Genomic DNA, 13,938 nt, shown 5'->3' with positions numbered 1-13,938 from the left:
ATAAGGAAAGAATCAGGTATGGGAGAAGCTGGAGGAAGTGCACAGAGGGTCAGAAAATTGAACAGAAGTGTATAGCAATTGGGGATGTGAATCTGTGGGTAGCAACCAGAAAGTCCCAGATTCCATGGAAGCAAGAGCCTCCCAGGACCCCATAGTGATGACATTAGCTGAAATACCACTGAATGGGAAGGGAAAACTGTTGAGACCATATCCAAAGTTTAGGCATGGCCCCTCAGATGAGGGATGGTGCCACACACCCATCTCCAAAATTATAACCCAGATTTGCTTCTGTCTAAAGGAAATATAGGGACAAAGAGTGGAGCAGAGACTGAAGAGAGGCCACACAGAGACTGACCCACCTGGAGAACCATCCCACATGCAGACACCAAACCCAGACACTATTGTGGATGCTAAGAAGTTCTTGCTGAACCCTAATATATCTGTCTCCAGAGAACTTTTGCCAGATGCTGACCAATATAGATGCAGATGCTCAGAATAAACCATCAGATTGAGCACAGAGATGCCAATGAAGGTGTTAGGGGAAGCATCTAAAGAGTTTAAGGGGCCTATGGAGCACCAATGGGAAGTTAGGCACTTGGTCCTGTGAAGGCTTGGTGCCCCAGTATAGAGGAATGCTTGGGCAGTGAGGCAGGAGTGGGTAGCTGGGAGAGGGAACACCCTCATAGAAGCAGGGTAAGGGGGGATGGTATAGTGGGTTTGCAGACTAGAAGCAACATTTGGGATAACATTTGAAATGTAAATAAATAAAATATACAATTTAAATTTTTGAAAAAATAAGCCACTAATACAAAATCCACAATAAAAACGGGAGTATATTTCATGTTATACCTAACACATAGTAGGTTCACTCTTCAATCCTACAAAAGTAATAAACAGCAGTAATTTATAGGAAGGTTTAGTAGTAAGGCTGTATGTGTCTACTTGTATTAAGCTAAAGGTACTAATGTTTTCTTAAGGGCCAAATGATAATCAGTTTATACTTCTTATAGATATGTTACCTTTAGTATTATATTCAGACCACTGCCATGGTTATTCAAAATTGTAAACCTAATTTTACACATGAATAGAACTATAAAGTGTTCATTTGCTCACAATTAAGATAAGGGCTTGAAACAAAACTCAAGATTACCTTGTCTTACAAAACAACTATAATGAAATAAGACCTGGTTCCTCTTCCCAAAACTGTGGGATGCTTCAGACCGTGAAAGCTTTGAAAAAGAGTTCTGAACGCCTTGAGAAAGAATGTATGTCAAAAGATAATTCTCCATTACTACATTGCTTTGAGTAGGTTATGCACTGATGTTTTAAATGTTAGAAATAAGGAAAGAGGTAGGATATACAACGTAAAAATGAACACTGATAATGAATACTAGTTTTTGTTTGTTTTGTTTGTTTTTTGTTGTTTCTAGTCTCCTTTAAGAAGTATACCAGCTGAATGTTAGGAATATGATTGCAAATTTTTCTATAAAAGCCCTACTACATATCAGATCCTACTGAAGGCACAAAGGTAAACACAATTAACTACAGTATATATAATCTTGCTATTTACTTACTGTTTCTTCATATAAAATCTTAAAGTATACTGTGATATATGATGCTTTCTCTGTCCATGCAGTGTGCCACATGGACACATATGAAGGGTATTTAAGTCTCATTTATGTTCAAGCAGTGCTTCCTTAAGTATAAGTAGCACAACTCCAAAAAATAATAATTTTCTGACTGAATGAATAGGCAGTTGACACCAACTAAAAGTAGGAAAAGAACAATTCAGGAGTGTCAGCAGTTACAGAGGAGTATTAACTCTGATATATTTGCAAGCAAAACTGAGAATTGATCTCATCCCAGCAACTTCAAGAAATCCTGACTATAATATATGGAATAGTCAAGTGGAAACAATGAGTTGGTGTCATGTGGCACAAATATCAATGTGATTTTATTTTCACACTTATGCTCCCAAGGCATAAAGACATTCAGTTTACATAAGATCAATTTCCAGCTACGGCATTTATGGGTCACAAAAATTTGCCTACTTCCTTTGCATTTGGGAATTATGTTATGGTTAATCAGTGATAAAAGAAGATACCAACAGTACTTAACTACCAGATTTCTGTGTTTTGGCTGACGTTGAAAAGGGCAGTCTATTTCAGGGTTTTTATGTAGAATTCCCATTGACATATAACATCACTGTGTCCAAGGAATTCCTTTTGCAGTACAACATTAATAGTTTATAGGAGCTTCTTATTATATACTTATTCACATGGAATAAATAATTAGCATCAATAATTCCAGATGTTCTGATTATAAAATTTACTGGTTGAATTATAGTTTCAAAAATGAAGTATTCTTAGTACTAAAGTGCAAATAACAATCACTCAATTGTCTATCAATATCTCATGCTTCAATCACTATTATTCATATAAGATATGAAGTAGGATTTCCTGGTCCTTCACCTAGTACCATTTCATATGTCTAGTTACCATAATGCGTTACAAAAATTTTATCCAATTATGATGTCTTAGTTTGTGTTTAGTATTGTTTTATTTTATTGTTCTCCCATAGAATCCTGTTGTTTTCTAATGACAGACAGAAAGTTGATCTGATAGAAAAAGCAGTTGGGAGGGCAATAGGAGTATTAACTCTGATATATTTGGCAGAAAAACTGACAATTGGTGATATCCCAATAGAAGGAAAAGAAACTGTAATTAGGATATATTATGTGAGAATAATAAGCTATTATCTTTTTATTAGAAATTAACTTTCTTTACATGTCATATGATATTTACTTTCCATGTTTCCCCTCCGAAAAAAGACAAAAATAAAAAATAAAAAAATAAAAACAACCCTGTTCCCTTCCCTCTCCCCCTGCTCACCAACCCAGACTCCCCAGTTTCCTGGCCCTGACATTCCTCTATACTGGGGCATAGAACTTTCACAGGACCAGGGCCTCTCCTGCCCTTGATGACCGACTAGACAATTCTCTGCTATACATATGCTACTGGAGCAATTAGTCTCACCATGTGTACTCTTTGGTTGGTGATTTAATCCCTGGGAGCTCTAAGGCAGGGCCACAAGCTATTTTCAATAAATAAAACAATCAAAATTTCAAAAAAAATTCTCCCTGTTCTCAGAGAATGATCTTTCTGTTGTGTGTTGTATCTTGTGGTAGGTGTCAAATTATTCCATATATATCTATGAAAAGCATTGTTTAAAATTTTCCTTTTCCCCTCTTATTACATATTATAATGTTTTCTTCCATTTTTTAATAAAGAAAAGTTCTCCTCTTGTATGTGAATGTGTCTCCCTACCTTCTGATGGAACTTACGAATGTCTTTTAAAAAATAGGGAGCTGGTGAGATGGCTCAGTGGGGAAGAGCACTGACTGCTCTTCAGAAGGTCATGAGTTCAAATCCCAGCAATCACATGGTGGCTCACAACCACCCATAATGAGATCTGATGCCCTCGTCTGGTGCATCTGAAGACAGCTACAGTGTGCTTACATATAATAAATAAATAAATCTTTTAAAAAATGAATAAATAAATCAGCCTTGTTTTTGATTTCCTTTAGAGAATGTTAACACAAATATTCAATTATAACTGAAAATTATTTGTTGCTTTGTGTGGTTTCTATTATTGCTGTATTTGAGTTTTTTTAATAGCCACTTCTTTGACTGTTGTTCTAGTGCTGTCAATAGGTTCCTTTGATCTTCTATTCATCTTACTTAAAAGTGTGAAGGGGTTCCTCAAATTTATTTAAATGTGATGTTTCTGTGAATATGAATTTCTGTAATTGTGTTTATTTGTGAATGGGGTGGTGTCCTTTCATTATATGGGAAAACAATTTTTGATCTAATGACAAAGGTTAGAAATTATGACTCTTAGTGTTTCATAACACTAACATTAGTTTCTCTCTTATCAACACCTGTTTCAGAAGTTTAAGGGAGGAGAATACTGTGTAATAGCAACAATGATATGAAGAAAATTTTGTTTAATTTAAAGGAAAGAATATCAAACAGTGGTAAAGAACAGTTTTGTATTCATTATATTTCAGAAAATGGTTCTGATATGACAAAGGTATACTTTATGCATGTTTTAAATCTTCAAAAAATTCATAAAGATGGCAAAAATGAAAAAAAACATAATACAGGAGCCTAGGAATTGGTTTCTAATATGACAACAATTTTTTTGGGGGGGGGGGTTTCGAGACAGGGTTTCTTTGTATAGCCTTGGCTGCCTGGAGCTCACTCTGTAGACCAGGCTGGCCTCGAACTCAGAAATCCACCTGCCTCTGCCTCCCAAGTGCTGGGATTAAAGGCGTGCGCCACCAATGCCCGGCTCGACAACAATTTTAATTTCAATATGTTGCCCCATATCCACTTGACAGTGTTTGCTGCTGTGTATTGTAGATCAATAAGTTAGTACACACTCACCATTTTACTTCCTATGAACAATTCAAACATCTCTACATATAAGTGAAAATGTCGACCATGTGGATTATACGGGCTGAACTTTCCTAACTTCATCTTAATCCCAAGGTGTTGTGAAAGATTTCCAAAATGAAAAATGTCATAGTCTTCCTGCAGTATTACTCTCTGTTTCATAATCACTTTGTCCCCAAAAGGATTAGTGAAGTGTGTCTTTCTCAGAAAGGAGTTTACCTAAAAAAACAAGCATTGCACTATAATGTATATACCATTCCTTCAAGTCAAAAAATTTATTCTGATTTCACAGTAAAGGCAAATATGATTAAAGAATAAAAGAGAGAAGTCACAACATATGCAATTGGATAAATGAAATTATTATACTATTCCAAGAACTTAAGTAATCTCAGTGAAGACTACCAAATACAAAGAGAAACAAATACAGATACACACAAACACACACACACAAACACACACACACATTAACTTAGAGACAGCCTCATGTCTTTTCCAAGTCACATAAAATACGGCTACACACTTACACACAAATATAGATACATCTTGACACACATACGTAAACATTCAGGCACATAAAAGACATACATATGCACTCAACTAAAATCACAGATATGAAATCACAAAAATACATACACTGGTACACGTATAAACACACATACATACACAAACACATAGATTGGCAGAAATACACGGGGAGAGGTATAAATATATAAGCACCAGCCCTGAATGATATTGACACACAGAGAAACTTATACTCACTCCTAATGTCAAAAAGGCAGGCAAAGGCCATGCCAAGTACAAAGAAATAGGCAGACACATATACAGTAAAGCAGGTATAAATACATATCAGTACATATAAACACTCACAAAATACATACAATGTACACAAATACACATATTCTGAGAAAAAACACAAAGAAACATACACACAAATATAAACAAACACACTTATAGAAAGAAATTCATACATAGAAAAAATTGTTGCTCACTTCCACAGTCATTCAGAGAGATAAACATGTATGTTCAAAGAAACACAAATATGCTGGGTGGTGGTAGCACACACCTTTAATCCCAGCACTTGGGAGGCAGAGGCAGGTGGATTTCTGAGTTCGAGGTCAGCCTGGTATGCAGAGTAAGTTCTAGGACAGCCAGGGCTATACTGAGAAACCCTGTCTCAAACCCCGGCCCCCCCCCAAAAAAAAAGAAAAAAAAGAAACACAAATATAAACACAGATACAGAGAAAGAGTAAAACATATACATACACAGTGAGAAATATACATTCACACATATATTCACATTTCTACTGATGGAACTGATTACCACCAGCATAGTTTCTTGAATAATTTCTCACAGAAAACCAAGAAAATTCTCCAGAGCCTACACTGGGGGGGGGGGCAGAATCACTGGAGAACCTTAATGAAAATCATTCCTTAAAATAATTTCCATATAATTGACAATTATAAAAACTCATCTTCTCATCATGGAGAAAATTCATGAGGGAGGACTGTTTATATCCAATATTCGAAGGGTTATGCTGATGGATTTTTCAGGTTCTCTGTATAAAACCACATATTTTCATTGCTAATCTTTGAATTCTTTTTCCATTCACATTCATAACAATCTCTAGATTTTTTTTTGTAAAGAAAAATGTTAAGAAACCTATCTATTTTGGAAAATGTTTCCTATTTCATTCAGTCTGGGCATCTGAGAGACTCTAAACAGCTACACAATTGAAGACACCAAAGCTCATCCAATAGAAGAAACTCAACCTTCAAGCAGTGAGATGTGGCTCCTTTCCCATTGTCTATTGCCTGATTATCAACCTGTTGCAGATTCATCTCATGGAGTGCATGGGCTACTACATATACAGCATTGTATATGTTATGACTACCATCACTAAAGGCCATGTCAAACTTCTGTTCCATTAGCCAATCCAATGAGGCATTAAATGAACTGTTCACCAGTATTTTACAGTTAGACGCTGAGGCTTCATTGTTAAAATATTTCCACTCTGGCAAATCTCTGCTTCTGAGATGGAACCATGTCTGTACAAAATTTTTAAAGCCAGAAATCTCACCATGGTGATGTAGAAAAGTAAACGTCCCATAGAATGTGCCATGAGTTAAGTCTCTCTTACTGGTAGGGAAATTCAATTGTTTTGTGGTGATCCATATTCTCTGTATAACTGGAGGTTCCCACATTCTCAAGATCAAATCAATATAATTGTATGTTTCCCCATAAACAATAATAACATTTGTGGATGACATCACAATTTGATTATAGTCCATTTCAGTTTTTCGTTCAAATGAAACATCATCGACTGAGATCATTTTCACAAAAGCAAAGCAAATTTTCTTGTTTTTACTCTGTTTTTTCAACTCTGAGAGAAATTGATTGCCTTGATCATCATCTGGGATGACAAGGCCGACCCAGTTCCAGTCGAAGTAAAGTATGAAGGAGACCATTGCCAATGCTAGAGATGTGTCCTTTGGGGCCATCTGATAGATATAGGGATATTGTTCATCATCACTGAAGATGGAATTGAAAGGTCCATAGGAAAGATGAAGGATCTACAACACAGAGAGCAGCATGAGGAGTAGTGCACTTGAAAAAACTTGTAATCATATTTACATGCAAACAGTCGACTACTTGTGACTTTTTCTCTCATCTCTGATTCATACAAACAAGTGTGAAAGCCTGGCACATCCACTTCTAATGGAAACAGCAAGCATAGCTGTTTGACAAAGATGTAACAAAATGTATTCACATGTTATAATAACTGCATTTCTGTCGTTAAGTTTTAGTCTTGATACATGTGTTTTCAATGTTTGTTGGGATTTTACTACATTTACAACGTGGGGATATCTAATATTTTTTAAAAGAAATTTATGCCATAATCTAGAAATACTTCTAAGATTTAACAGGAAAGTCCTGTACACAATACTAATTTAGCTTTTGGGGAAAGATACTCTCATATTGCACTACTTGAAGGTATTACTTGTACACTAGAGGTTGTATATCTCATAAAAATGCCAGAGATCTCCCTTTTAGGTTAAAGCTCCAACATACTCTGGCAATGTCTGCCTCTGTGCCTCCTCAGGAAACAGATAATCAGATCAAAGTAAGTTTAAAAATGTAAACTACATTTGGCTGCCTAAAAGTAGCAGATCAGATTAGAAAAATTCATCCTACTAAATACTGAGATAACTATGGGGCAAAATATATGGGACTCATAAGTTATACCTCTTGAGGATAATATACAGAAACAAAGTTAGATTGAATGGAGTTATCTCCTCCACACAAAGTGTCTAATAGTGATGGATAATCATGTGGAAAAATATGAAAGAATGAGGTATCAGAACCCCATAGCCCCTGTTTCTTAGAAAAGTTCATTTGTGAAGATCTAATCTTGGATCTTATGATGAGGAAACAAAAGAAAAAACAAGATAAGACATAGCATTATATTCCACAAAGATATGACATAATTATCATATTATTAAAGAAAATGACATATCATAACTATAGTAGTATGGGCCTGAAATTTTTACCAGAAGGTCTTATGACAATTTTCATTCTGACTCTTAATGGCTGGTCATACACTCAGTTAGTCAAATGGCTAACTTCACATACTAGATTGGAGTTTTTCATCCTGTCTAGTGCCACTGTATTGTCATGAGTTGTCAGGTTAAGAATTGTCTTTCATGTCTTTGCAAAATAATACTCCAGATAATTAAAAGTTGGGTTATAGAAAAAATGTTTGTAAAATATATTTCTGTTTCATTACAGTTTATCACTGATGACTAAACTTATATCAGCACCATGAGTGTAAAGAAAAATTCTGTTATTTCACAGTTTACAAATGATAATTTAAACTTTTGATCAAAATGAAGATAACACATATCTAGCAACGGAAATAATATGTTCTATGTTTTGGAGCAACATGAATCAATCTCTGCTTACTGAGATTTGTATAAATAAAGAAACATTCTGACTGCCCGTCAGTCAAGGTTGTAAGATTCTCTCTACCACCATGCTAGACTCAATTCTTCATGGCCTCCTCTATTCCTCCTTGTTGGTATCTGTCAGCTTCTGGAGGTGAACCCTAGCAGAAGGCCTATCATGTTTTTGATTAGTAAGTATCCTGGAACTATACAGATTGATAGAAGCATAAGCCCAACCTCTTCCATTAACTTTATTAAAATCTATCAAAGACCCCCAAAGACACATGATGGTAAGAATTCCTGGCCTATGATAACTCACACGTGGAGATAAGAAGTTGTCCAGGTTGTTCCAGAAACCTAAAGATACCTCCCAGTTGGGTCCTGTAAGCAGAAATGGACACATACTCTCTTCATCACAGAAATAATTAGGGATAGGGCTGTGGGTTTTTTTATGAAATAAATAGGGTATAGGTATTACAGTTCTTCCATCACAACGGCCCAAAGAATATTTTATAATCAAAGACATATTTGGTAAAAGATCAGGATTCCTGTTGATTTCATCCATTGCAAACCCCAATGCCAAAGCATATTTGTGGTTTTTAGTTGTTTTTCTGTAAAAGAGTACAGTGTTTATTATGGACAGATGCCTATACAAGATCATTTGTTCTCAGTAGAAGCACTATGCTATACTGGGAGTTTCTGCAAATGTCCTCTAAAGATGGGAACAAATAGCTTTTATTGTGAAATTGGATTGGTACAAGAACCTGGAAAATAGAAAACACTTTAAAAGTTCATGACAGTATGGCTCTCATAAATAAGAGATGGTACTCACCTCATCCACAGAGAGCATTTCAATCTCTGTTTTTGAGTGCTTGATCAGAAGATAAAGAGAAAACCATAGATATTGACAAAACTGTAATTCTAATCAAGTCTTCATTTGGAAATTATTGAGCAATATAAAAAACCATGTGCTATGAGAGCCATTGAGTTCATGACATTTTCTTGTGAAATTAACTGAATTGTTTAAGGAAGTGAAAACATGATTTATCAATGCGTAATGGTCTTTCTGCAGCAACATTTGGTTCCTGTACTTACAATCACTTATAATTAGTGGCTAATATTCTTAACTTGTCCCTGTATATCTATCCACACGTTCTTAATTTTCTCTTTCAATCCTTTGCTGAAAGAAAATCTTTTCTAAAGATTTATTTTTAAATAAATACAACATGCATTTTGTAATTGATACATGTCTATGTTTGTATGTATTTGAGCAAGGAATATTTAGTTCATTAGAGGGCAATACATCCAAGTGCTTTATAAGATATTACTTTATAATATGTATAGCAGAGGATGGCCTAGTTGGTCATCAATGGGAGGAGAAGCCTTGGTCCTATGAAGATTATACACCCCAGTACAGGGGAATGCCATGGCCAGTAAGTATGAGAGGATGGGTTGGTGAGCAGGGGGAGGGGGGAGGAAACAGGGTGTGTTTTATGTTTTTGTTTTTGTTTTCAGAGGTATAACTAGGAGAGGAAATATCATTTGAAATGTAAATAAACAAAATATCTAATAAAAATTTGAAAAGATAATAAAAAATAAAAACATGTTGAGATATATATATATCTCAACCGCTGTAGACAATCCTCACTTCAAATTTAGGTATACAATTGTGCCAGGTATTTAGTGCAGAGTTTAAGGGCTTGTTCCACCACCCAAGTATCATTCTTTTACTTTCTACTTACAAAGAAAGGTGATATATTCACTATGGGTACTTCAAATCATTAGACATTAATTTCCAGGAAACATCTTTGATAATCTTTCCAGTTACACTACAACAACACTAGCATCCTACTGAGAACTTGGAAAATAAGTAAATGGCAGTAATATTGGTACACGCTAGTATTATAAGCTTATAAAGTAGAAGAGATTTTGGTGTAAATTTATATAACGTATTCATTTTATTTTCTATCTGTAAAAAATGTGGGCCACAAAACAGAGGGAATGGAATAATACCATATTGTGTTTATTTATGTTTATGTAAAGAATATTATCTCCTGTCTCATCCTCGTCATTTCATGTAATTTTATCAATAAACACTAAACATACATATATTTACTGACTAAATTGACATAAATACAATCAGGTTTTCACTAAAAAGCATACCCCTGTTGTGTTTTCATTCTATATTCTAAAAAATAATAGGCTATTTTAGAATATTCTTTATTACCACACATAAGGAATCTCAATCAAATTTTTATTAATACACAAAAGAAAATTTTGAGAGTAGACTTTGTGCAGTGCTCAAACTACTTCCTACAAGTAAACTTTAAGGAACTTCAGTTACTTAAGCTGTCTGTGTAGCCTAGTAGTCTAAAGGGCTGTGTTTTAAAACAACAATCAGCAATCCAAAAAAAGGGTATTGCTACCACATTGGTAACATGTGCACTAATATCTACTAAAATTACTGAAAGAAGTCCCACAACATATAAATATCTTAAAAGGGTCACATATTAACCAGTTTAGACATGAAAAGAGAAGACATGTTTCTTAAATAATGGCCAAAAAACTTATATACAGCTCCTGTATCACTGTACTAAAGTGTACAACTATCCCACACAACTGTCACCCATGCCAGTGACAAGGGACATAAGCAGTCACCACTGTTATTGATAGCCTCACTAGTCAAGCAATGTAAAAAACATGTTGGATTCCATATGTTCCAAATATGTTTCAATCTAAAGAGAGAGTGTCAAACTGAAATTTATAAAACATAAATGCCAGTGATTATACACAAACTGTGTGAAGCTCAAAACCACAGGTCTTTTGGATTTTATCTATTAAAATACATTAATGTCTTGACCCATCATGACCTAAATATTCTTTGCTCATATACATACAGAAATATCCCCCAGGCATTCATATGAAGTGTGAATTTCTGAGTGTAAAGACCTTCTCTTTCCAAACTTGATGAAGCTTTAGAATGCAAGAAGTGACCACATGCAATGAACTTGAGAGAGTAAGTTTGTATGTATGTAAAGTTCTTGAAAACTATATGTGCCATGAAAATTACTGGAACCAGCATATGCTCCAGGAACAACATACTTATACAAAGACTTTCAGCAGAGTTTATGACCATTTATTTATATGTACTTGGAATAAAAACAAAGAAATATTACGGATCAATGTCAATAAGCCATCACTGTCTAGAGTGCAATGTAAACTGTTAATAGGAGGGCTTTAGGGTAAGGATCAATGTAGATAGTCCTTTATTCCTAAGCTCCCAGCCTTTAAGTCAAATTCCACCTGCAAGAAAACCAAAATCTTCACTGGATTAATTAAAGGAGTAAATAGGATTGAATCTGTAAAGGAATTAAGGTTGTTTCTTGGTGTTCAGACTTAGCAACAGGACACAAGACTCAAGGATTTGCCTAATCTTCATCCTCAGAGCACTCAATAAATATTCAATTCGTCATTTACATGGAAAATACAAGTCACTTACAGGACATACAGAGTCTGGTTGAAATAATCTTTCTCAATAGGCGTCTGAACTGCTGCAAGGATGAAGGCACAAGTCATCCCCAAATCTTCATCACTGACTTCATTCAAATGTATTCTCCAAAAGCACCTGGGATCAATGAAATTGGCCATGAGAAGTGGAATGTTAAGGAGGAAGGAGACTCCCCTCAAAATGAACATGTTTTTCCTGCCTTAAACCTGGGCAGCGTGAATCGTGAAGTGCCATGCATAACAGCACATCAAATTTCTACCAGCTTTTATTTCTCTGGTCTAAGGAGAGGCTTGTTTCATATTCATGACTCATTTTATTTTCAGACAGCTCCTGAGCCCTGGAGGAAACTTAAGTACTTTCTTTCCTGGGGCTCTGCAACTGGTGTCCACAGCATATGTAATAAACACGGGTAGGTAAATACTTAGGAGGATAATTCATTCTCAGGATCCATGATATCACTCATGTTTGTGAATGCGTGGAAGGAAACCCTTTTGTCCTAATTTGTTCCTTGGAAAATTTCAACAATCTGATTATGTGAACACAATAAGAAATTATGTCAAGTGAATTGTTTCAGACTATTCACAGTGAGACACCCAGGAATAGCACAATCGGAGCTATGGGGACACACAGGACACTATATTACAATGTCCAAGTCAGGGAGAGGCAGGCTCATGTTTATAGTCACTGAGATCCACAGATCTTATAGAGTATGGACTATGTCACAGAAGTGACAATTAAGAATATCTAAACAAAACCTGTGCTTCCATTGTCTTGAGAATCAATAAACAGATCAAATCCCCCAAAATACTTAATCCAGCTCTATCCAAAATTATAGGCTTCCTCACAGATCCACAGTTAATTTGCATGGTAAAGACTAAGTTTTAAAGACTCAACAAGATCCAGACAGGAAGCCATGCTGTGTCCTTTATTTCCAATCCAACAAAAGTTCACTCTACCTTCCAAAAATTCATTAGTAATGGAAAAGTCATCTTTATATTAGAATTCCAAATTATTATTTACTATCCACATCCTCAACATTTTTTCAATTTAATAACTTAGGCTAACACATCTATTCTACATTATGTTTGTTTTCCTGCATTGTTTTTGGTCATTTTACCTTGTGGTAGTGGTTGTGAAGAAGTCTTGGGCTTTTTTTTTTAAGTTTTATTGCATTATGATGAGAAAAGTTACATGATTTCAATTTATCTAAATTTGTTAACATTTAAAAGCATATTTTATTTTACTTTTATTAGATATTTTCTTTATTTACATGTCATATGATTTCTCCTTTCCCAGTATACCTTCCAAAAAGCAAACAAACAAAAACAACAAGAACAAACCACTGTTGCCTCCCCCCTCCCCGTGCTTGTCACCCCACCCTCTCCCACTTATTGGCCCTGGCATTCCCCTGACAGTGCCCAACTAATACAGAAGTAGAGGCTCACAGCCATCCATTGGACTGAGCACAGAGTTCCCATTGAAGGAGCTAGAGAAAGGACCAAAGGAGCTGAAGGGTTTGTAGCCCCTTAGGAACAACAATATCAAATAACTAGTACCCTAAGAGGTCGAATCTGAACTTGGGTCCTCTGAAAGATCAGTACACTATTTCAACCCTCAAGCCCTTGTTTAGGGTGTTTGGGATACAGTCTGGTTATGTATGCGACTCTGGACTCAAATGTACAATCCTTCTACCTCAGCCTCCCAAATGCCGGTTTTATAAGTGTGTACCACAATTCCTAGATGTTCCTCCTCCATCTCCACCTTCCCCTTCCCCTCCTCCCATTCTTCTCCCTCCTAACCCTCCTCTTCCTCCCCCTCCTGGAACTGGATCTCTAAGTAACTAACTCTGGTTGGCTGGGAACTCAATATATACAAGGCTGGCCTGTAACATTTGTCAATCCTCCTGCTTCTGCAAGTTTGCATCACTAAACCCAGTGATTAAGAGTATCTCCTTATTAGCAGCCTTGGCCCTGTGAAAGTTCTATGCCCCAGTGTAGGGGAATACCAGGGCCAGGAAGCAGGAGAGGGTGG

At 35.8% G+C, this 13,938-nt stretch overlaps 1 protein-coding gene across 1 annotated transcript in view; it reads right to left on the bottom strand.

The window, feature by feature from the left end:
* The window catches only part of LOC116104120 (vomeronasal type-2 receptor 116-like), a 15,351-nt gene extending 3,229 nt beyond the window's left edge, over positions 1-12,122 (bottom strand). The window contains exons 1-4 of the mRNA XM_031390909.1: positions 11,899-12,122; positions 8,719-9,010; positions 6,228-7,028; positions 4,449-4,676 (exon numbers count right to left, since the gene is read on the bottom strand). Coding sequence (XP_031246769.1) covers positions 4,449-4,676; positions 6,228-7,028; positions 8,719-9,010; positions 11,899-12,095 — 1,518 coding nt within the window. The 5' untranslated portion in view covers positions 12,096-12,122. The remainder of the gene's footprint in view (positions 1-4,448; positions 4,677-6,227; positions 7,029-8,718; positions 9,011-11,898) is intronic.
* Positions 12,123-13,938: the final 1,816 nt, after the last annotated feature.

This window comes from Mastomys coucha, unplaced genomic scaffold, assembly GCF_008632895.1.
Source record: "Mastomys coucha isolate ucsf_1 unplaced genomic scaffold, UCSF_Mcou_1 pScaffold21, whole genome shotgun sequence".
Lineage (NCBI taxonomy): Eukaryota > Metazoa > Chordata > Mammalia > Rodentia > Muridae > Mastomys > Mastomys coucha.
The sequence above is the reverse complement of the archived record's forward strand: the minus strand, read 5'-3'. Positions and strand labels throughout refer to the sequence as shown.